Source organism: Pelodiscus sinensis, chromosome 9 (genome assembly GCF_052426305.1).
Source record: "Pelodiscus sinensis isolate ZL-2025 chromosome 9, ASM5242630v1, whole genome shotgun sequence".
In the NCBI taxonomy this organism is placed as follows: Eukaryota; Metazoa; Chordata; order Testudines; family Trionychidae; genus Pelodiscus; species Pelodiscus sinensis.
The window spans coordinates 62510125-62532870 of record NC_143060.1 but is presented as its reverse complement, the minus strand read 5'-3'; the positions used below and the strand labels follow the sequence as shown (position 1 = coordinate 62532870).

At 45.4% G+C, this 22746-nt stretch overlaps 1 protein-coding gene across 13 annotated transcripts in view; it reads left to right on the top strand.

The window, feature by feature from the left end:
* RASAL2 (RAS protein activator like 2) overlaps positions 1-22746 on the top strand; it is a 248542-nt gene that overhangs the window by 201537 nt on the left and 24259 nt on the right. For all 13 annotated transcript variants that reach the window (XM_075936872.2, XM_075936874.2, XM_075936873.2 and 10 more), the window contains 7 exons: positions 4434-4587; positions 8893-8991; positions 10353-10907; positions 13182-13326; positions 18764-18908; positions 19721-19957; positions 20648-20849. In XM_075936872.2, the coding sequence (XP_075792987.1) occupies positions 4434-4587; positions 8893-8991; positions 10353-10907; positions 13182-13326; positions 18764-18908; positions 19721-19957; positions 20648-20849 (1537 nt within the window). The remainder of the gene's footprint in view (positions 1-4433; positions 4588-8892; positions 8992-10352; positions 10908-13181; positions 13327-18763; positions 18909-19720; positions 19958-20647; positions 20850-22746) is intronic.

Sequence of the window (22746 nt, the reverse complement as noted above, 5' to 3'; positions counted from 1 at the left end):
TTTTACCATGTGCAGCAGGGAAAAGGTTAATCATGTAAGGTTACGTGTAATTGAAATCAGGATTTGGGCTGTTAATGGGGCTGTTTAATAGAAACAGATTTGTGCAAACAACCCTTCCCCCACTCGGGGCCTGCATGATCTTCCTGTTTATAGTAATCCTGCTTCTGGGATTACCTCTCTTCACAGACACCCTAAGTAGTTCTCATTTTTCCAATAGCTTCCCATCTAATACAGGAAAGGCTCTCTTAATAGGGCATTCTCGCTGGACATTAGAAAAATAAGTGAGTGGCTTTGAGTTATTAATTTTGTGTCTATGCTAGAAAGGGAATGGCAATTGCAGATGCATTCATTCATTTAATCATCAAGCAGCTCTCCAGTGTCATGGTGGTGTAGCAACACGGTTGAGTTTGAATCAGTTGATGGTTTTTGCTTGTCAGTTCTGAAAGGAGGCGACAGTCCAAAAGAAATGTGTGCAGGAGAAAGGGATTGCTCTACCTTGTTCACAGCCCCTCTCTCCTGACCAAACCAGAACATTTTGTATCCCAGTTAATCTGTGATAAAAACTAAAGTGAATGCTGCAGAGGAAGCAAAACAGATGTGCTAGTGTAAACATTTAGCTTGCAAGGTGGGATAATATGGTAAATGTCTCCCAGCAGGGGAGTTCGTATGGAAAGAAACCTAAATAGAACTTCTGTGATGTATTTTGCTTCCGCCCCCACCCCATTCCTTGTAGGCCACTGGCTTAGCCATTCCTTAAAGGTATTTTCCCTCCCTGCCATTCTTTACTATCAAGGAGCTAGTTAACTTGCTCAGTCCAAGGAAGAGCAATTCGCTTCTTGCTTGAAAGGTCACCTTTGCCTTGTTGCAGAGCATGCTCCCTGAGCCCTGCTGGCTGCTGCTTCTCCCTGCTGTCTTCCAGCTCTAACCTCCTTATAGATGCAGCACCATGGAAACAGGCCCAGTGTTGAGCAGGCTGCGCACCGCCAGGAACCTTGTTTGTGTCACCTGAGGGGCAGGATGCAGCATGAAGGATGAGGAGCAGGGACATTGCTAAATGTGTATGGACGGAACGGCTTTTCTTCCTACCCAGTGGTCCTGCCTGGCTTGGGATTCATCTGAAACTTTTAACCAAAGACTTGAGAGGACTGCAGCTGGATTTTGTGCAGATCTTCCTCTGTACCCCTGGATTTCTTTTCTGGGATGTAGTCCAGAGAAAGATTTGGAGGGGCTGTGATGTGGCACCGCTATGATTTGGGGGTGCTCCACCAGATGGCTGTACAATTGCTTCATGTAGGTGCGCTTGATTGCTGTGGTTTAGAATGTGTTGGCCATTTTAACCCGAGGATGCTACAGATGTGATGGCTTAATCTGGGTTTGTGAAAAGTTGCCTTGTTTGGGAAGAGGTCGTTTGTCTTCGCCTCCCTTCTGATCACCCCAGGTTTTCCTGCTGTGAGCTGTTGGGGCTGGAATTCGCTGTGGGCGCTCTTGGCTAATTCCCTGGCATCATTCTCAAAAGGACTTTCTATTGGAAGTGAATTTGCTGAGAATTTGGGAGAGTTGCCACTTGGGCAGCCAGTGACCTCAGCAGCTCTTTCTTGTAGAGGAGAAATGTAAATTAGAGAGAGGATTTCAGAATAATATTAAAGTGGTGCATTGTGGTGTGTTTATTTTAGACTTGCCCTACCTAATTGCAGCAAGTGTTCAATTATACATGGCTGAGGTTTTAGGGTTTCATTGCTGCAAGCGGCTGCTGTAGTCTATTACAAAAAAGCACAGTGCAGACAACATACTCATACTAATGCTGTCCATTTGTATTTGAAATCATTTTTGTAACATCCATCTGATCAGAACGCAGCTGTTCCCTGTGTGTAGGTCATTTTAATTTATTTAATGTAACCTACATTTTCTCTGAGAATGTCTAAAGATCCCATGTGAATCAACCCGAGTGCCAGAAGTAGCTGATCTTGTGCAAAACTAAAATGAGATGAACTCTGCTTGCTTCTTGAGAGATTTATTCTTTGTGGTACCCATGTTTTGGTCAGTTGCCTTGGAACCTCTGAAGATACAAGAAAAATGCATTTACAGAAGGTTTCAGTATCCCTCAATAAGATTTTTTTAATATTACAAAATATTAAGTTCTCCTCTGAAACAGTTCCAGCAGGCAGTACAGTTTTTCGAGAATAAAGCTGCCACCATAGCTCACAGTGCCTTCTCAGTGCTCCTCTGAGCAGCCATTCTAAATGTTTAGCTTTGAAACTAAGGGTTGGTCTGCACTTAAAACACTAGAGTGGCACAGCTGTACTGGTGCATCACTTCAGTGTAGACACTACCTATGGCAGGAGGAGGGGATCTCCCATCCGGGTAGATAATCCACCTCCCAGCGAGGCGGTAGCTAGTTCGATGGAAGAATTTTAGCGCCATCTGCATGGGAACTTAGATCAGCTAAGCAGTGCTTCTTATGGGGAATGGATTTTTCACACTTTTGACGGACATAATTTAAACATACCTCATTTTCTAGCGTAGACCAGGCCTACATTTTGGCCTAACTATGATGGGAAACTTTGGTGATAAACTATTGCTTTAAAGTGCAGCTCTGCTCTGAAAAGTGTGTGCAAAAATGGTGCTAGATACTCTCACATCTGCTGTTCCTACTTTGTCTTATTTGCGGTGCTTTGCTGAATGGTGGTAGAAGGAACTTTGCTGAGTGGAGGCCTAGAATTTTTTTTATTCCTGTTCGTGTTGCAGAATCAGATGAAATGAGAGGGATCTGGATTCTGTTCCTTGCTCACTATCAATCATTTTGTTTACTAAGTTCCTGTTATAGGGATGAGCGGTCAGGCATAAGTAGCCCCGCCACAGTAGTGCAACTGAAATCAGTTTTCCTGCAGAACTTTTTATTGCAGGTAGTGCTGCACAGTGAGGAAAGAACTACCGTGAGATGCTGTTTGGAAGACAGATAAACACAAACCTCTTAAATTGCAAACTGCTTACATGTATTCTGGACTCAGTACCGTGGTGCTTTGACAGTAGCCTGCTCTATAAGAACTTGATCTCTCTCTGGGCTTGTGTACACAACTCACAACAAGCTGGGGTGTGAGTCTTTTCTGCACAAGCCTTTGGTACAAGTGTGGACCCTGCTGCTGCACCCCAAATTTCCGTAGTGCACTTGGATCTACCCTGCTTTGAAATAGTAGATTAAAGTGAACTAACAAGTTTGTCATGTGTGGAAGCATGGTGTATGCATTTTATGGTGTGTAGCAGCAGAGTGTAAATCTACCCTGCTCTCAGCATGACTGGCACTCAATGTCCACATGGACGTTTAGTGCCTAGCATGCTATAACAGAGTAGATTTACACCCTAGTTTGCCACAAATGTCAGATTTTGAGTAGAGAAGCACAGCTATAAAGTATCACAAAGAAATTTAATTCTGAAAATATTGTAAACTATTTGACATGCAAAACTGGTCCCCAGACCCTAACGGTGCCGAGTATCTGGAGGTGTGTGTCTTTGAGAAGGCAGCAGAAACAAAAGGGAGGCTGATTGAAGGAGATCTGGATAGATGGGAAATGCCTGGGGCGATAGAGGATAAGAAACAGTCTGAAATGGTCAGGGATGCCCTTGCGGGAGCTGGAGGTGGGGGATTGCAGAAGTGCTCAAGGAGAAGAGACCTAGTCCTCAGCTGCAAAAGAGAATCTGCATGTCCATAAGGAAGTAAAAGGCAGCTTGGGGCATCCCCAAAGGAGGCCAGAAAATACAAGGGAGATGGGAACAGTTAAGAAGTGTAAGAACCAGCCAAGGGGATTGCAAAATGTTAGTGCAGACAGCTCGTCTGGGTAGGATAAGGTGACAGGGCATTTGCGTGTTTTAATTGGGGGTTTTTGCTAGTGGTTTTCTATTTTCTCCTCCACAATATGTAGAGGGAAATCTCAGTGATTGAAAAAACTCAATGAGAGGGAAAAAAATCTCATTTTGCGTCTCTTTAGGGATTGGGGGTAGGGTATTTGTTGCTATTAGCAAAGCACTTGCTTAGTAATCAGCATTTAAATACTCCCAGTAGCATATAGTAGACAGTAAATACAGATTTAAAGGGAAATTCAGTGTTTTGTGAAGCATTTCTCTTTTTCTATTTCATTGTGCCAAAATGGCTGCAACTTGTATTTTTGTAAATCTAGATCTCCTGAATTTGGGTGGTGGTGGAATCTAGTTGCTAGCCAGATGCTAGTATCACCATTTTTTACCATGTTAGAGTTATACAGCACCATGAGTTTGAGAAACTGAATGAATTGATGCATGGGATTTATTTTCTTTAGGGCTATAAAGTACTTGTAAAAACTGTACAGAGTGGTTAACCCATGAGCCTCAGTCTTCCTTTGTTTCTGGATCTTGCCAAATCCTGAGAGGTCTCCTTCTTTCCCCCTCTTGTCCTCTTTCAGGTCTCGTGGACTACCAAAACTGAAAGAATCTCGTTCACATGAATCTTTGCTGAGCCCAGGCAGCGCAGTGGAGGCATTGGATCTTGGGACGGAAGAGAAAGTCTTTGTCAAACCTCTTCACAGCAGTATCCTTGGACAAGACTTCTGCTTTGAGGTAAAGAAACCCCACTGGCTGAAAGTACAGATTGCATGGTGTATATATCCTCAGTCCGTCTGTATCCCCACTTTGTGATTTCCTAACTGGGTGTGAATAAATCCGTTCTCTCAGACATTCTGAGGTTATCATGTAGAGTAGGCCATCTAATCATCATAAAACTCTAAAGTCCTCTGGGCTAATGACATCCATCAGTCAATAGGAAGACATCTTTTCAGTGACTGTGTTCTTGTATTGAATGTCTGCATATCAGATAACCATCCAAGTGTTTGTAATGTGCATGCAGATACATGGCTTAAGATAGCTTGTTGCATTCTTCATAATCTGAGTTCTCTTACCATACATTTTTTTTTAAATTAAATACAAACTAATAGAGAAGTCAGCTGAGAGATGAGCTCCAGTCCAAAAGCTCAACCTGTTCTAGCAGGCTATGGAGGAAAAGCTCAAGAAAAACAGACCTTGCAGGTGTTCTGAAGGTCAATGAACTTTGTCAGGCAATCAAGGGATTAAATTCTTTGGCTCAGGGCTTCCACTGCACCCTGGCCTTCTCCATTGGTCCCCTGCATTCATATTATGGGGCTGTTCATAAGAGCATCCTAGCTGATCTTGGTTACCAAGATACCATGTGAAGAAAGTGGCTTCTAAGTTAGAAAGATCTGCAAAGTTAGCGGAGGGCTACTGAAGGCATGTTACATGAGTCTGCTTTTAAACTGGATAAACCCTACTTAAAATGCATGCCTAAAGTTGACAGGATGAACAGCATATTACCAAGTTTTACTTCAAGGCAGTCATGCTCAACATAACGTCATGGGCCCACTGGGTCTTCGGTGAAGTTATGCCTAGGTTGAATCTGGCCCCAGCTGTTTAAATCTCTGACACAAAGATTTATTTACTCCCTTGAAAACTGCTCTGTGAGAACACCGAATATATCAGTCTTCTCTCTTTTCCTTATGGGCTCCTATTCAGAAGCTGTTCCAACTCAATTCAAAGTAGTATCTGTTGTGTGGCTATTGATCTCAAAGGCCCAAAGAGTTACAGGTGTTTATAATCTCTCACTGTCCGACATTAAAAGAGAAGTGGGTTTTGCTCATGAAAGCTCATGCTACTATATATGTTTTTGTTAGTCAGTATGGTGCCGCAGGACTACTAGTTGTTTTTAGAGATGGGTAGGTTTTGGTTTGTTATAAGCAGAGGTCTTGGTTTTGCTCAGTAACTTAACAGACACCCAGAAGCATTTATTCAGATGAAAAGTTGATTGATTGCATACAGGAAGGAACAAGAAATCAAAGCAGACATTTATATTGAAACTCTGGTTGAGTGATTATGCAAACAAACATAGTCAAACCCTTTAATGCATTTCTCCTTTGAGGCAAAAGAGCCATCTCTTATTTTCAGAACAACTTCACTGAAGAGGAAAGGGTTAATTTTACTCCAGACGCGATGTGTAGAGGACATTTAGTTATCCTGTTCTTAACAGACAGACAAAAAGGTAGAAGAGAGACAAGCGAGGAATGAGGAGTGAAATACAGCTTTTCCTGATGTGTTTGGAGCACTGGACTGCTAATTAGTTACAAGAGGATGCTTTTGGTTGCAAGTCAACCATGACACTTGCTACTTGGAACCCGATTTACAATCTAGGCAGGAACATCATCTAATTGGATATTTTCTTCATAGACAAAGCAAGTTTGGATGAGTACAACACAGTTGACTTCAGGATTTGATGAAAATTCGAGAGAGAGAGAAAGAGAGAGAGAGAGAGAGACCCGAAAAAAAGGAGGGCAGGAAATAACACAACAGAGGAAGGGAAAACAATGCAGGATCTTATGTGCCCCTGTAGTCCTGGCAATTAGATATCCCCACTAATGAGCTTGAGGACTGGATGTCACAATCATGTGATGACTTTCAGCATTCCCAGTGAAAACGAAATACCTTGAACAAGCTTGAGGCCAGCTAGTCTTCCTTCCAGGAGGAAAGTCCTTTACACAAGACGAGCTGGGCTAATTTGCTGGACTGGCAGTTGGGGTGATAAGCTGGGACACAAGGTGAGATGGGAGATGAGGGGGAGACCTGAGCTGAACTGAACTGATCATGTCTTTCCCCCCATAGTCTCCTTAAGAAACCCAGAAAGGGGGAAAGTGGGTGTCAGAATTCATCCTCATTCTTTTTTCCACCAGTTAGGCCTTGGATCCGTCCCACCAATTTTGGTCTATTAATTCTGGTTCCGTGTTTTCTATTTTTAGCAAGTGTAATTTCAACAATCCTTGGATTATATCCACATGGCTTGTTTGGTTTAGATTTATCAGTTTTCTTTGTTTATTTTGCACTTCTAGCATCATTCAGCATTATAAACAACTGGATCTGTTTTCCATGGTTATTGTAACGTTACAAACTTTCACAGACTTTTTATATCTGAGCTCACAATAGGAAATACTGGGTTGTTTCAATAGTCACAACATATCCCATTGGCTGGCGACACTTCCTATTCTGCTTTCCCTTCCCTGGAAGGGGAAGACAGCTAGCAATACAAGTGCAAACTGTAGTCTTAAAGTGGTTTGCCCACATTCTGAATGGAAAGAACAGGTGGAGTTGGCAACACCCTATAAAAATTGAAGCAAAATGTGACACTCTTTATGCTCACAAAACTGAGCTAGTGCCAGTTTTGCTCCAAATGGTGGTGTGTCTTAGGCTGTCTACACTACAGAATTGAAATAGTCCGCCGCATCCGGGGAACGTGTCTGCTTTTCCAACATTTTTTGAGGAGGAGAAAATGCGCTCTTTCGGAAGCCCTGTAAATCTCGTTTCATGAGGAAGACGGGCTCTTCTGAAAGAGGAGGTTTTTCTCAAATTTGGCCTAGTGTAGACAGGCCAAATTTCAGAAAAGCCTGTTCCAGAAAAAAAATCAGAAAAGGTACGCACATTGTGGAGAGCAAATTGCGTTCCTTTTTCCAAAAAAGAAGTGCAGTATAGACTTAGTCTTACGAAGCAGAGTCAAACATTTTGGTTGCTGCAGTCCATTGCTGTGTGCGCAATTGTTTGCTTCCTGAAGACAGTATTTCCAGTGACATCCAGCAGGGATTTTTGTTCATTAGACCTTTCATCAATGTGTGACTAGCTCTCTCCTTACACCTGCTCTGCTAATGATCAGATTGTTCAACTCAGGGGCCTGTGGGGATCTAGCAAGTGTCTAGAGGCTGCAGTTCAATTAGCATGTGCACACATTTCAAATAGCTGACTGCATCCTTATTTTACAGTCTCTCAAAACGTTTGGCTAGAACGTTCGGTTCTACACCCAGCTGAGCTGAAGTTTTTTCTCTGCATTCTGTGTCCTTTTCAGGCTTGCACCTGCCCGGCTCCTGTATTTTGCTGCCTCTTTCAAATTTGCTCTCAATGTTGAAAGTCACCTATGACTAAGGCTGTGATTTAATCACAGGTATTTTTAGTAGGGTCATGAACAGGTCATGGGAAAGAAACAAAAAACCCAGCTCCTGCCCTGTCCGTGACTTACACCATAAATACCCCTGATTAAATCTTTGAGAGAGTGGGAAATCCAGGGAGCCTGGGGCACCAGCTGTGGGAAAGGAGCCCTGGGGTGCAGGGGGGGTGGGGAAATGGGGGAAGCTGCAGAGGCAGTGGACGGCTACCCAGGAGAGATTCAAATGCCGCCCAGCGGATTAGCAGAGTGCCCACAGCTAGCAGCGTGTGTTAGTATTGGTGGGTCACATCCCCACATGCGTCGGTGCCTATAACAAAGTTTATTCCACACGTGGATGGGAAACATTAGAGGGAACATTGACAGGGGGCCCCGCTGCCATTCCAACTGCAGTGGGGGGAAGCCATGCAGAGCCCACTGCTGCTCCAGCCACTACTGCTGGCAGGAAGGCCCCAGGGAGCCAGTTGCTGCTCCAGCCACCCCAGGACCGCTGCTAGAAACCACCAAACTGTGGCTGCGCATGCCACTCCTGGCGCCGCTGCTCAGGCAGTCCCCAGGGATAGCTAGCCACATCAACCACTGCTTGGGTAGTCCTGGGGCCCCCAGAGTAGCTGCCAGTGCAGCTGGCCTCAGACCACTCCAGGAGCAGATGGTGCGGCTGGTTGTTGGGCCGCCCAGGTGTCTGGCTGTAGAGCTGCTCCAGCAGGGGATGGTCTGGCTGTCCCCAGGGTCACCTGAGCAGCTGGCCACTGAGAAGTCATGGAGGTCACAGGAAGTCACAGAATCTGTGACTGATGCAGAATCTTACCTGTCGCTTCTGCTCCTTATGATGCTTTGCAGTCCTGCCGGAACTAGGCCTGTTGTTTGTGTTCCAGGTAACCTATTCCAGCGGCAGTAAATGTTTCAGTTGTTCGTCTGCAGCAGAGAGAGACAAGTGGATGGAAAATCTACGCAGGACAGTGCAGCCTAACAAGGTAATAAATGAGGAAGCGGCAGGACTTTGCTATCAGTAAAATGTACATGCTATGATTAGATTCTTGTCCAGATGAAGTATCAAACCATCATAGAGATGCTCCCCTATTGAATTAGGTTGATCACACCAAAGTAGCTGTAGAGGAAGGAGGCCATGCTTGGTGTTCCAAAAGCCACCAAGCACCACTTTCTATAAAGTGCAATAGGCCAAATGGTTAATCATTTCTATGATCTTGCCGCCTGATCCTCATCTCAAAGAAGTCTGCTCAATGAGACCGATCCAGGAATATTGTCAGTTAGGGGAAGCACCTGGTTGCTAGGCTTTAGATTGGGTTCCTTCTAAGGTAGGACCCAAGAGCAAAGATACTGAACACCATGGCCCAATAGAAGGGATAGGTCTTGGTAATGGAGTGGTTTCACTGTATGATTTAAAACATCAACCAAAAAATTCTACTGAGTTACCAGAAATGGTATGAATCTGCCACTTTCTGAACGGAAGGAGAGTAGTAAGGGTGTGAAGTATCGGGTAATTGACTAATCAAATAGTCACTACATTTTGCATCAACTATTCGATTAGTACAGGGGTAGCCAACCCGTTTAACAAAGAGAGCCAAAACTGCAGCGGAAAAAATGCAAAGAGCTGCACCAGAATTGTCAAGCAAGCGGAAAAAAAGCCCTCCAGAATTGTTGAGCGAAACAAACTATACAAACATTTATTTTAAAAAAAAAAGGAGGCTGCCCCTTTAGGACAGCCACCATCTTGGGCACCATTTTTAAAACCCCTCAGCTCTGACCCGGTAAGGACAGGGAAGCCAGGGAATGAGGGGAAACCAGTGGGGGGTAGGGGCCATGCGGGGCGGCACAGGAGCAGCTTTGTGAGCCACACTTTTTGGGGGCAAAAGCCACATGCGGCTCGCGAGCCATGGGTTGGCCGTGGCTGGATTAGTAAATAAGGCGCCTCCCCCTTTGAAGTGTAGCAACAGCCCTAGGGCTTCACGCCGCTCTAATGCCACAAGGAGCCCAACGCAGGGCTCCCTGCGGTGTGTCAAAGCAGCAGCGCCGCACGGTGTCTGGGGTCACCTGGGGGGTCCCCAGCTGACCCTGGGCTCCACACAGCACTTCCGCTTTGAAGTACCCCCTCTTCTTCCCCACCCCCTCTATCTGATAGAGGCAGCAAGTGGGGGATGCAACTAGTTGACTATCCTGTCGACTAGTCCTTCACATCCCTAGAGTGTAGATCTAGTGTGTTCTGAACCAATCTGAATACAGCTTATAAAAGGTGATGAAATAGCGAATGATAAAATACACCCAGTGCATCATCCGTGTGTTCTGTTTGAAAATAAAATGCTTTTTTTCCTCACAGGACAACTGCCGCCGAGCGGAGAATGTGCTCCGGCTCTGGATCATTGAGGCTAAGGACTTGGCCCCCAAGAAGAGATACTTCTGTGAGCTGTGCCTTGACGACACTCTGTTTGCCCGCACCACCAGCAAAACCAAAGCGGACAATATCTTTTGGGGTGAACACTTTGAGTTTTATGGCCTCCCGCCCCTCCATAGCATCACAGTTCACATCTATAAGGATGTGGAGAAGAAGAAGAAAAAAGACAAAAATAACTATGTGGGTCTAGTCAACATCCCCATGGCCAGTGTGACTGGCCGTCAGTTTGTGGAAAAGTGGTACCCGGTCAGCACACCTACGCCCAATAAAGGGAAGTCAGGGGGGCCTTCCATTCGGATCAAGTCCCGATACCAGACCATCACCATCCTCCCCATGGAGCAGTACAAAGAATTTGCAGAGTTTGTTACCAATAACTACACCATGTTGTGTTCGGTGCTGGAGCCTGTGATCAGCGTGAGGAACAAGGAGGAGATGGCCTGTGCTTTGGTGCACATTCTTCAGAGCACTGGCAGAGCCAAGGTAAGAGGAGAAGGAACATGTCAGAGAGGTTCCTGATGCTCATCGGCATTTTTCACGGGTTAAAAGCACTTTGCAGACTAGGAGGGCTTGGTGTGTGTATAAACATAAATAGGGACAAAGCTCGTATGAGGGTGCGCGGCCCTGGGAAAGGGCATTGGGGGAGGGGAACACTATCAAAGGGGAGGGCGGTAAAAGGGAAGGACTTCATAGCATCCCACCATCACAGGCTAATAAGCTTGTACATTGAGTGCACAGACGTATTTTCTGTAATGCTGGAAAGCTGGTGCGCCAAGAACACTGCAGCGTCCAGGAGCTTGCAAACACAGATTTGTAAATGTGTCTTGGTGAACAGCAGGGGTTCACCACTGTTAATGGGTGATTAGCACTTGAATTAGCCTCGCCTGGTTGGGAGTAGCTGCTCTGAAAGGCCAGACCCACATTGCTGCATCCTCTTGTGTGAGTCAATTAGACTTCTGGGGCATATCCTAGGGTTCGCCATTGGCCATAAGCTGAGCTGCTCTATCGTTCTGTCTTTGTGAATTCTGAGAGCTTGTCTGTCCCTCTGGGTAAATAGAATGCATCGGGGAAGAAGACTTTGGAGGATTATTAGCACTCAAGTGGCTTAACCTGTATCATCAGGTGATTGGATTACCAGCTGAGTGAAGTGGTACCCAGCTCTAGCCCCTACGACGCCAGCTGTACCAGCTACCCTGAGTTTTTAAAGCATGGCCAAACTCAGATGATCTGGGTGTTGTGTGGCTGGGAACATTTACATAATCCTTCCACTTTTACACTCTACATTTACCATCTTCCACTGCACGGGTCCTCCTAAATCGAATACCCTTTGTGACCAAGTATAATGAAAATTCATAAATGCCCTTTGCTTATCTGATCTAGAGCAGTTTGCAGTGCGCGAAGCTCCTGTAGTGTTGAACTGTAGTAAGTCTGGCAAGCCATCTCCAGATTCCTTCATGGTTCTTGCAACTGACAAGTGAATTATCATGTTACAGCTCTGCCTTTGTAGTGATTGTATTTTGGATTCTGACGCACTGGGGAAGTATTACAATGTAGGATATTACAACCTGGAGCGCACTCTCAAGTGAGCAATCCAGGACTTTATTTTATTATTGTTACACTTGCATCTCACTGTTACACTGATTGGGAAACTTCTGCCAATCTGTATAGAAAAGAAAAAGGTAAGTAAATAACAATAAAGCAAGGGTAATGTAGCTTGGATGTAGTTATTAGAGACTTCCTAGTATGCCAGTAATGTGCACCAGTAAATACGTTGAATGCCATTTTAGGGGTGGGGAGACCTCATTACTTCTGTGTGTGAGGCTAGAACTTTCTTTTGCAGACTAGCACGATTCACTTGTATTATTCACAGAGGCCTGACAGGATGCTAACAGATGTAGAAACCAGACAAAAATTTGGTCTCTGTCCCCAGCGGCTTTACAGTCTTTGAAGCTGGATTCTGGAAGGGACTGAACAGTTTCTTTGGGAAGCAGCTGAGGAATTTGATTACTACTGCAGGACTGGGCCCTGTATTGGCCCTTGCAGTCTGGTTTGATTCTTGCCCCTTCTTCTGTCTGGCCTACCTAATAGCCTAACTGCAGTTCAACACAATACTCAATTAATGCCTAGTAGAAGTCCTACGTTTGTCTCCCAAATCCTCAGACCATTTTATGCTCACTGATGTCATTGGTGTAAATCCTTTTATTAAAATTCCTGTATTTAATAAAATGTTGGCTTTGCTTTCCTCCTGATATTTTGAGTTTGGATAGCTAGGAAACTCCCAACTAAATTTCTCTACCATGGATCAGTAAATCATGACGATAACACGTCAGCCACAGAGGAGTGAGTAGGCCATGGATTCTAATCAGGACCTGGGTTAAATGTCAAAAGAGCTTGGCTGTAGAGATTTTTATTTAGAGGTTTGTTTCCACCTGTGTAATATTACTCATCAGTTCCAGCTGCTGTTGCCATTTTAGAAATGAGTCTAAAAAATGACAGAGTTGGAGATTGTATTGGCTTAGGTGGTCCGGTACACACATGTGTGGGTGACCTCTAATTAATCCATATAACCCCCAATGCTGTAATAGCTGCATGCCTCCCCGCCAGGCCAGGCACTTCAATTCAGTAATCCTCTCCACCCATTCTGAGGCATTCAGGGCTCCGTCTCTTCTTCCCATCTGGGTTCTAAAGTCATTTAAAGAGCAGAGCATGATTCTGTTTGGTTGATAAACCTTATTGCTGCTGGACTTTTTCCCTCAGGACTTCTTGACAGATCTGGTAATGTCTGAGGTAGATCGCTGTGGAGAGCATGAAGTTTTGATCTTCAGGGAGAACACGCTTGCCACCAAAGCCATTGAAGAATACCTAAAGCTGGTAGGACAGAAGTATCTTCATGATGCACTAGGTAAGAAAGTACCAGACTCTCTCTCTCTCTCTCTCTCTCTCTCCCCCCCCCCCCCCCCGCTTTGTTTCATAGAACCTGGGGGGCCAAACACTGTCAGAGCAATCAGCCAAGTGCTAGGGCTGTGCTTTGAGAATCCTGCTGGGAATGCATTGACTGCTGATCCAGCCTCATGGCTGGAATGGGTTCTTTAACTCTAGGACCTGTAGGTACTAGGATCCGTGATCCCAGCAGATTCACTGGTCCCAGCCAGTGCATACAGAGGCACAAGGGTCTCACCTAGGGGATGTGTGGCATGTCGCTTGCATGAATTCCTGCTCTAGCCCCATGTGCAGTAAAACATCACTGGTTCTGCTGCATCTGGGCCTTTCTTCTTCATGGAATACAGATACAAGATTTGGCTACTAAGTTTTGCAGCACCTGAAAAAACACCATCACTTCTGTGCGGCTTAGGGATCCCCGTTTAATAGTTATCTCATCCCAGTGTTCAGCGGTTTCCTACATATCATTATTTTCCCTTGGGTCCCCTTATTGATTTAGATGTCATATCTCTTCATTATGATTTGTGAGTTATTCGCTCTGGAGTACATGCCTGGGGATAAAGGTGATTGTGATAATGTAACACTAGGAAAGATACTGACAACAGAGATGAAGTTTGGTACTTTTGTATTGTGTAAGCTGTGTGCCTGGACATGGCTGGTCAGTCTAGTGCCAGGTACAATCCCAGCTGAAACAAGCAAAGTCCCTTTCTTGAAATTTCCACAAGTGTGTGCGGCAGAGGCTCTCATAGCCCCATTGGGGGGAAAAGGAGCCATAATGTTGAAGATACTCCCTCAGCTGCCCAAAGTCCCCCCTGGAAACTGAGATGCAACAGCATGAGGTTGAGAGCAAAGCTGATCATCCACTGGATTTTATTGCGGGGGCACCTCCAGCCATGCTGTTCTGGTTCAAGTCCACACCCGTGTTCGGGTTTTGGTACTTGTCTGCAGGGCTGGATTAAGAGAGGGCCTTTAGGGCCTGCAGCCCCGGGCTAAGGAAGCCCCACCCAGAAGATCTCTGGGCTACCAAAAGTGCAGATCTTTGTGTGAGGCCCCTTTTGCCCAGTGCCTGGTCTACAGGCTCTAAAGCCCCCCTGTGCATTATCTGGCACTGCTGGGTTGTGGGGGATGGGGGGAGAGGCAGCTCCACACCTATCCCCTCCCTCCCATCCCACTGGGGCGGGGGCACTGTGCAAAGCCTTCCCTCTTCCCCCACAGTGCAGAGGGCCACAGGGAGCAGCCAGCCGCTCTGAGTGGCACTGCTCCGTGCTGCAGGGACAGGCTGTGGGCTGGAATAAAAGGCTTGGCGGGCTGGACCAGGCCTGTGAGCCGTATTTTGCATGCCCCTGGACTATAGCCTCTGCCAAGGCGCTACCATCCAGCTTGGCCATGTGTTCCATGGATGCTGTTTAAGCCAGAAGTTGGCACAGAAAGTTTATCTGGGCAACAAGGTGATTTCCTCTTTGTGGACCCTGCATGTGCCTGCACCCGGCCTTGGTCCCGATTCCTGCTTCACTCGTGGCTCTTGCCTCATCCCTGCCTTCACTCCTGTTCCCACGGTGCTCGGTCATCGTGCTCCACCCTTCTCCCTCCTTTAGTGCCTGCCCTTGTGCCTCACTTCTGACCTTTGTTACTAGTCCTGGCTCAGACCCTGGCCTCTGACGTCTAACCCTGGCTCTGGCCTGACCTTTTGGCTTTGACATTTGGTATTTGACCTCGGCTCTGACTCTCAGCTTTGATTCCTGGTTCTGATTCCGGCTCCACCCCGGCTCTGGTAGTTAGAAGTTAACTCTGGTGCTGACGCTTGGCTCCATTCCTTAGCCTGCAAGGCTGCTCCGCCCACTAGACCTGACTTCTGCTCTACTAGGCCAGACTGCATTCATCCCCATAACAGCACTGACCCTAAGCCCTCCAACTTCCTGCCTTCCTAGCATTGCCCCATCAGCAAGCCCAGCACTCTCATTTTACTTGACTCCCTGTCTTACCAGCACAGAGACGTTGCCAGCTCTCTGCCCATCCCCCTTGCTCCCCAGCTTTGCTCTGGAGCCAGGCCACTGCCAAACAAGTAATCCCAGCTCCACAAGTGCCACCCCAATGCTGGGTATGTCCACACAGAGCCTAGCCAGTTGTAGCTGGTGTGTGCTAGCTGACTCCAGCTGCAGGGCTATTTCATGGCTGGGTAGATATCTGGGTTGTGAGGTGGGGGGGGGATCCCCAATCGGGCTCCAGTCCAAACCTGCAAGTCTACACAGCAATGAAATAAGCCCTTAGCCTTAGCCCCACAAGCCCAAATAAGCTGCCATGGGTCAGTCGCAGTTTTTTTTCTGTTGTATAGACATACCCATTGCAACTGTACAGCTCCCAGGAAACCGACAGCCTCCCTACAAGGAGGTACTGCCAGCTGTATGCTGGTTCCTCCCCCTGCCCAAGGTCCCGATATGAGCTACCTGTCTCCTTCTTTCGTAGCCTAGGAGGAGATTGGAAAGTGATACAAACCAGGTTAAATCATGTCAAAACTGACTCCTTCCAAGAGAGCCAGCCCTGCTCCCCAGGGGCCTGGAAACTGGCTGGTCATCCAGGTGTGTTTGGCCAGATTAGCTAGTGTCTCAGATCAGACTCTGAGATGTAATTAGGTGCATTTTGAGTGCATTGTGTGCATCTTTTACAAGTAACCCGCCTGATTCTGCCAGTGTTACTCTCACTGGGTAGTCCCTTCAGACACTACTCACCATGAGTAAGGGTGGCAGGATCTAGCCCAGTGCAAGGAGGCAAGTAGCATTTTACTTGATGCCTTGTCTTCTGGCAGATGAAATTATTATCTTTTCGTTCAATATGTTACATTTGACTGGGCATCCTTTAACATGCAGCAGTTGCTTAGATACTTTCAAATGATGACTGTATGCATTGTCTGTATGCATCAGTGCTAAGTGATAAGATTGTGATTCATAAAGTTAGAGATGGAAAAGGACCTATTATGTACCCCCTTGGTTCCAGCCTCGCGAAGATGGCTCTCAAAGAGATGCTTATCCAGTTTTGAACGTGTCAGTTAGATTTGATATTCTGTGAAACAAATTGACCACACTGAATTCAGAATGAGGTGTTAAATGTACCGACACGCACATTTAGATACATGATAGGATCTGGCTATGGACTACTGAGAACAAGTTACAAGTGCATGAAAAAGAATTCAGGAAGCTATTCTTACAGCCAGCGTCTGCTTGCTCCAAAGTGCTGAGAGCTTAGCAAATGCAATAGAATCTCAGTGTTAGGGACACTTCAGGAATGGATCCGCAACTTCAAAATGTTCATAACTCTGAACAAAATGCAGCTCTGGCAGTTCACGCTCTGGGCAAGGTTCCAGAGGCAACAAGGCAGCTTTCTTGCATGCACCACCCTGACGGGAGTGGGGGCTTGGGTGAACGCAGTGTGACCCTGAGTGTGTGTGTGTGTGTGTGTGTGTGTGTGTGTGTGTGCGCGCGCGCGCGCTTGGGTGAATGCTCTCTCTGTGTGTGTGTGTGTGTGTGTGTGTGTGTGTGTGTGTGTGTGTGTGTGTAGCTCCTATTAGCGGGAGATCATGGCTTTGTTTGCAAATGTCTGTGTGCCCACCTCCTAGCTGTAAATGGGTGCCCTGCACACAGCGGTGGAGACAAGCAGCCCAGATATGCCTACCTTTAAGATGCAGTACAGGCCCTGCACAGTATTTTTTTTTCTGCCTGTTTACTTCCAGTTTCACTTGGTGTCTGATTAACCCTTCAGTTCAACTTCACATGGAGTCTGGTTGACCATTCAGTCTGGTTTTCATCTCTCTGGAGTTCTACAGTAACACATACCTTGCTCTCCTCCATATCATTTTTCTGTAAAGAAGCCCAAATTGGCTTAATAACCTATTTGTCTTTTATCAAATTGTTGTTCAGCTTGAACTTCCTTCAAGCCTGGAAATGCTGTACTGTTGTTCCTCTGATAGAGTCTCTTCTTTGGCCAGAGTTGAAGTACTAAATTACACTTTATTCTTTGCTGTTGAAGTTTCCCTCTAATCATTTAATGGCCCAATTTCAACCTCTTGTAGTGAAGTACACTGTGAACAAAACTCATTTCAGTCAGCTGTAGTTTCTGTTTCTTCTCGAGGTTCAGGTATCATCAAAAGTTTCTAAACAGGACTGTTTTTCCCATACAACTATGACAACTTGTTCAGAATAATTGCAACATCGCCAGGCTATAAGATTGTATACCCAAACACGGGTACAAAAATTTGTGGAAATGAACAGATTTGAGTAAATGTATCACGCATCCGGTTTGCAAAGCTACTGGTGGTTTGGCTTTTGGGGTTTTGTTTGTATGTTTAAAATATTTTTGCACAGCCCTTCTAGCATAAGCGTCAAACTGGGAACAACTGAGGAACGAAATCAAGAGTCACTCATTCATGAAACAAATAAGTGAAGACTGTGCACAGTGGCAGTTTAAAAAGAAATGGGTTTGCTAGAGTACATACGAGAGAGAATAGACAATACGCTGAAAATGCAGTGTATCAACCAGTCGAAGCCCCACATCCCAAATCTGAAGTTGTGTCCAATTCTAGTTGCCTCACTTGAAAAAAGAGAAGTTAGAAGTTTAAAAGCTCTAGAAATAGGCAACAAAGATTCTGCAAGATGTAAGAATGACAAGAGACGGCATATCCCAGGATTATTTAGCCCGGATTGAATTATTCACAGTGCAAAGAGCAGAGTGAAAATGGGAGAGTCCTCCTTTTACCTTGTCGCATAACACAAGACGCAGGTGAAATTAAAGGACATTAAATTTAGAACTAATACAAATAAAAAGTACAGTATTGTCAGATTCATTGCCAGAGAAGGTCATAAAGACAATAAAAACTGACTTTGCTTTTTAAACCAATGGACAATTTTATGATCACCTCTACATTTATATTGATTCAAAAAGAGATAAGGATAATCCAGAGTGTGAGCTGACATCTTGCGGATGTCAGAAAGGAATTCTTCACTCCTCTGCACCCTCATGTACAGCTAGATAGGTTCATGATCTTAGGAGGGGAGAGGAGTGAGATTTGCCGCCTTCTAAAGCATCAGCTGTCATCCAGAGCACCAGTGCCCTGGTCTGGTGGCAAATGCTCTGTTTGAGAACAGTTACAAGGAGTCCTACACTCCACATCTGCATCTGACAAAGTGGACTCCAGCCCACAACAGCATATGCCCAACAACTGTGCAGTCTTTAAGGTGCCACGGGATTCCTCGTTGTTTTTACTCCACATCTGGTGTCTAGAGACTACCTGACTGCAGATACTGGGTGCAGAAAATGCAGTTGTCAAGGAGAGGAGTAAACAGGATTTAAAGATACATCAAGAAGAGTTTTCTATAATTGCTACTGTTTGTAACCCTCTTGCATTGCAGGGGAATTCATCAAGGCTTTGTATGAGTCAGATGAGAACTGTGAAGTTGATCCCAGCAAATGTTCATCCAGTGAATTAACTGATCATCAGAGCAACCTGAAAATGTGCTGTGAGCTGGCCTTCTGCAAGATTATCAACTCCTACTGGTGAGTGCTTGATTTGACCATTTGGTTAGGAAAGGCAAACGTAGTCTCCACCTCTCTCCAAAACAGCAGTTGTAGCAAGACCAAGGTCAAACATATTTCCGTATATCGCAGTAGCTTGGGTTCTCGTGTTGATCACTCCCTGCACATCGTAGAAAGAAGTTCCGCCCGAACAAGGAGTCCTGACAACATCCCCAGTCCTATATACCGTACCCCATGGGAATGTCCCCTGATGTATGTTCTAGGGCAAGGGAGATACAGTGAATGATGATTGACTTTGAATAAGCAGAGTTCTTGGATCTGTAAAAGTGGTATGGAAATGATATTGTGGGAAAAGCTTCACAGGGAGATTTCTTTTAGTGTCAACTTCTGCTCGAGCTGGGAACATTGAAATATTGGCTTTTCTGCTTCCGGCCAGAGCAAATCAAAAGTAATCAAAGAAGTTAACTCCGCACTAAAATCCAAACTCCAGTTATAGAAATGAGCAACATTGTTCAGTGTGCATCTGAATTTTTACTAGCCAATTTGCCATTCACTTCAAAGGGGGATGGACAGTTCTTAACCTGTGAATCCCAGTGATCAAAAAGGATTTAGTTTCATAGCTTCCAGAGGGATGCTTTGAATAGTATCTAAGTGTACCAAATAAAATGTTGATCCGGGAGCTAAGACGAGAAACTTAATAAAATTTGCTGGTCTCAGTAACAGAAGAGCCAAGCGCTCCTGTTATGCTTTTACATTTCCTATGACAGGCCATCGGTTCAGCCTGTTGCGTTTCGTGCTCTTGTCCTTGTATTGATTGATGCATTTGTTTGCAGTGTGTTTCCTCGGGAGCTGAAGGAGGTGTTTGCATCCTGGAAGCAGAAGTGCCTCAGTCGGGGCAAGCAGGACATCAGTGAACGCCTGATCAGTGCCTCACTCTTCCTCCGCTTCTTGTGCCCAGCTATCATGTCCCCTAGTCTCTTCAGTCTCATGCAGGAGTATCCAGATGACCGGACATCTCGCACTCTGACACTCATTGCTAAAGTCATTCAGAACCTCGCCAACTTTGCTAAGTAGGTGGCAGGAACATACTGGCCCTAATGCAACGATTTTCAGGGGTATCAGTCCCACTGCATGTTATCGAGGAGGGAACAGAGAGCTTTGTGCACATACAACTCTAAAACTAAATGCTAGGAATACTGTGGGAACCTTTGGCAAGGGAGGATGCCTTTCCTCCCATACACCGTGTCTGTAAACCAAGAACAGTTTCTGAAGAATGTTGAAATATGTACGCTGTAGGCCTGGTTCTGTTTCCAGGAGTAACTCCACTGAAGTCAGTAAAATGACACTGCTGTAAACTGAGAACAGAACCAGGTGTATTCTGTGTCAGTACATTTACACTTTGGCTTTTGCTTGATCTCATTATTACTAATGATGACACATCGAATTTAATACAAGTTACTTGAAGGTGGTAACGCTTTTATATCCAAACTCCCAGCAAAAGGAATGATGCAAAGGACACATGGCCAGAGCCGCCAAAGGAGGCAATGGGGTGGGGTCCACCTGTCACCCAGTGGTATGAATAGTGGGTTGTTAGTACCCAGTTGAGTCAAGGAAGGAGGTGGGATTCTTCAGTCGCTTGCCCCTCCTCTTTCTTCTGCCACCCCAGGAGAAAGATGAAATGGAAAGCATTTGAATAATTCTCTGAACATATATCCATTGTATTCTGTGTGGATGTGATTCACTATTTCTCTCCCCTCTAGGTTTGGGAATAAAGAAGAGTACATGGCCTTCATGAATGATTTCCTGGAACATGAATGGGGGGGAATGAAGCGCTTTCTGCTGGAAATCTCTAACCCAGACACCATCTCCAACACGCCTGGGTTCGAAGGCTACATTGACCTGGGCAGGGAACTCTCGGTTTTGCACTCCCTATTATGGGAGGTTGTGTCCCAACTTGATAAGGTAAAGCAGGCTGGAGGGCTGCAGTAGTGTCATAGAATTGTCAACACTGGGAAACATCCAAGGAGCAGCCATATCCTATGTTAGGGAGAACTTTCTAAAGTTCAGTAACGCCTTAGAAAGCATGTGTCTGTGTACTGAATATTTATCCTTCCAGTGATTCCAGATCAAGGCCTAGCTCCTGCAAGACCTGTGAGGCCTTGAACAGGATGTGCAAGGTAGTTGTGGTCCAGCACAAGAGTAAATGCTCTGTAGAGGCTGGGCTGCGTGTTGAATCTTATCCTGTGCACAGTGCTATGAAGCCTCCCTGACCACCCCCTCCCTTACCCACATGTGCAGGGTGGCAGGGAGCAGGGCATGGATCGGGAACGGGATTGTCAGTGGAGACAGTGAGTTGCTTTGCTGCACTTTCCCTTCTCAGACTTGACAACTCCTCCCAGATTGGAGTAGTGTAACCTCAGTGATTTCATTAAGGGCCTGAGCCAAAGACCGTTGCACTCCCTGGGAATCTTTCTGCTGATTTCAACAGGCTTTAGATCAGACCTTAGTGTAAGATCAGGTTCCCCATGCACATCCTGCCCCATCTGTATTTTACATGTCCCGCATTGTGCCCAGTGAAACTGGTTCTCAGAGAGCCAACACTGGAAGCTCCCAGATCTGAAAAGCAAGCTGCGTCTCTACTGTCTCCTACATCATCACCAAAGGCAGTTGGCAGGCAGTCTGCCGTTAGCTGGCAAATTGGCTGATGCATGAGGTAGCACAGACTCCAGCTTGACATTCTGCGGCCATGTGGGCTTTGCAGGGCCAAAGGGATTAAAAATTGGTCAGTAGAGAGAGGATTCAGCCACAAAGAATTGAGGTTTTTTAAAAGATTTTCCCCTATTTTCCATGTTCACAAGCACTTGGCTATTCCCATCACATGCAGAGTTTCAAAACTGCACTGTGTTGCCTGCAGTCCCAGATTCCATTTACACTGTACCTGTCAGGTCTTTCCTTTTCAAATTGGAGGTGAGGTGGCCTGCTGGGGGATACTAATAATATTTTGTGACTAGCAAGGTTGGTAGAAATAATGGTTTATTCAAAAATGTATTTCTTACTGGTCCAACATAAAATGATTTGTGTTGGTGAAGTAGAGTAAATCTAAATGCCCTTGATGCATGAAGATCAAAACACACATTTTAATTTGAGAAGCATTGTGGATTTGTTTGTCAGTTTCCTGTGTAAACTCATATATTTGTTGCACTCTAAATATCATCTGCAGTAAAATTATCCTACAAAGACTACTTTCCTAAGAGCCACTGGCATGACAATCACTGGACTTTTGTCTTTGCCAGTGTCAGGTCTGACATCATAGTAATTGGGGACTGCAGAACTGCTCTCAGAATGCAAAGATTTGGTATAAGATTTGAGAGTGGAGGCAGGAAGCAGATACAGTATTAAGCCAGAAAGTGCTGTGCTCTTTTCCAAGTGCGGCTGTATTAGTATATCCTAACACGTTTTGGGAAAGGGGTTTTGTTACACACTAAAATGGGAATTAGGGGTTAATGTTACATTACCATGTTGCTTTACAGTGGGCCGTGACTGGGAAAGGGAATAAATTAAGTTGCCTGGAAAAGCTGGAGATTTTAATAAAGGACAAATAACTGGGAGAAACAATCAGGTGTAAAGTAACTTTCCACTGTAAACAACTGATTGGATACCTGTTTCCAATCTTTGACAGGAAGGCAGTCTTTGTAATGAGCTTTACTGAGTAATAATACCTCCTGTACATCCCACTTCCACCCCTTCCGTCCCAAGAACCAGTGGCAATGTGTAGATGCCAACATCACCTTATAAACTCAGGGCAGATTTCCAGAGAAGAACAGAAAATCTGAGCAGCAACTTCCACCACAAGGACATA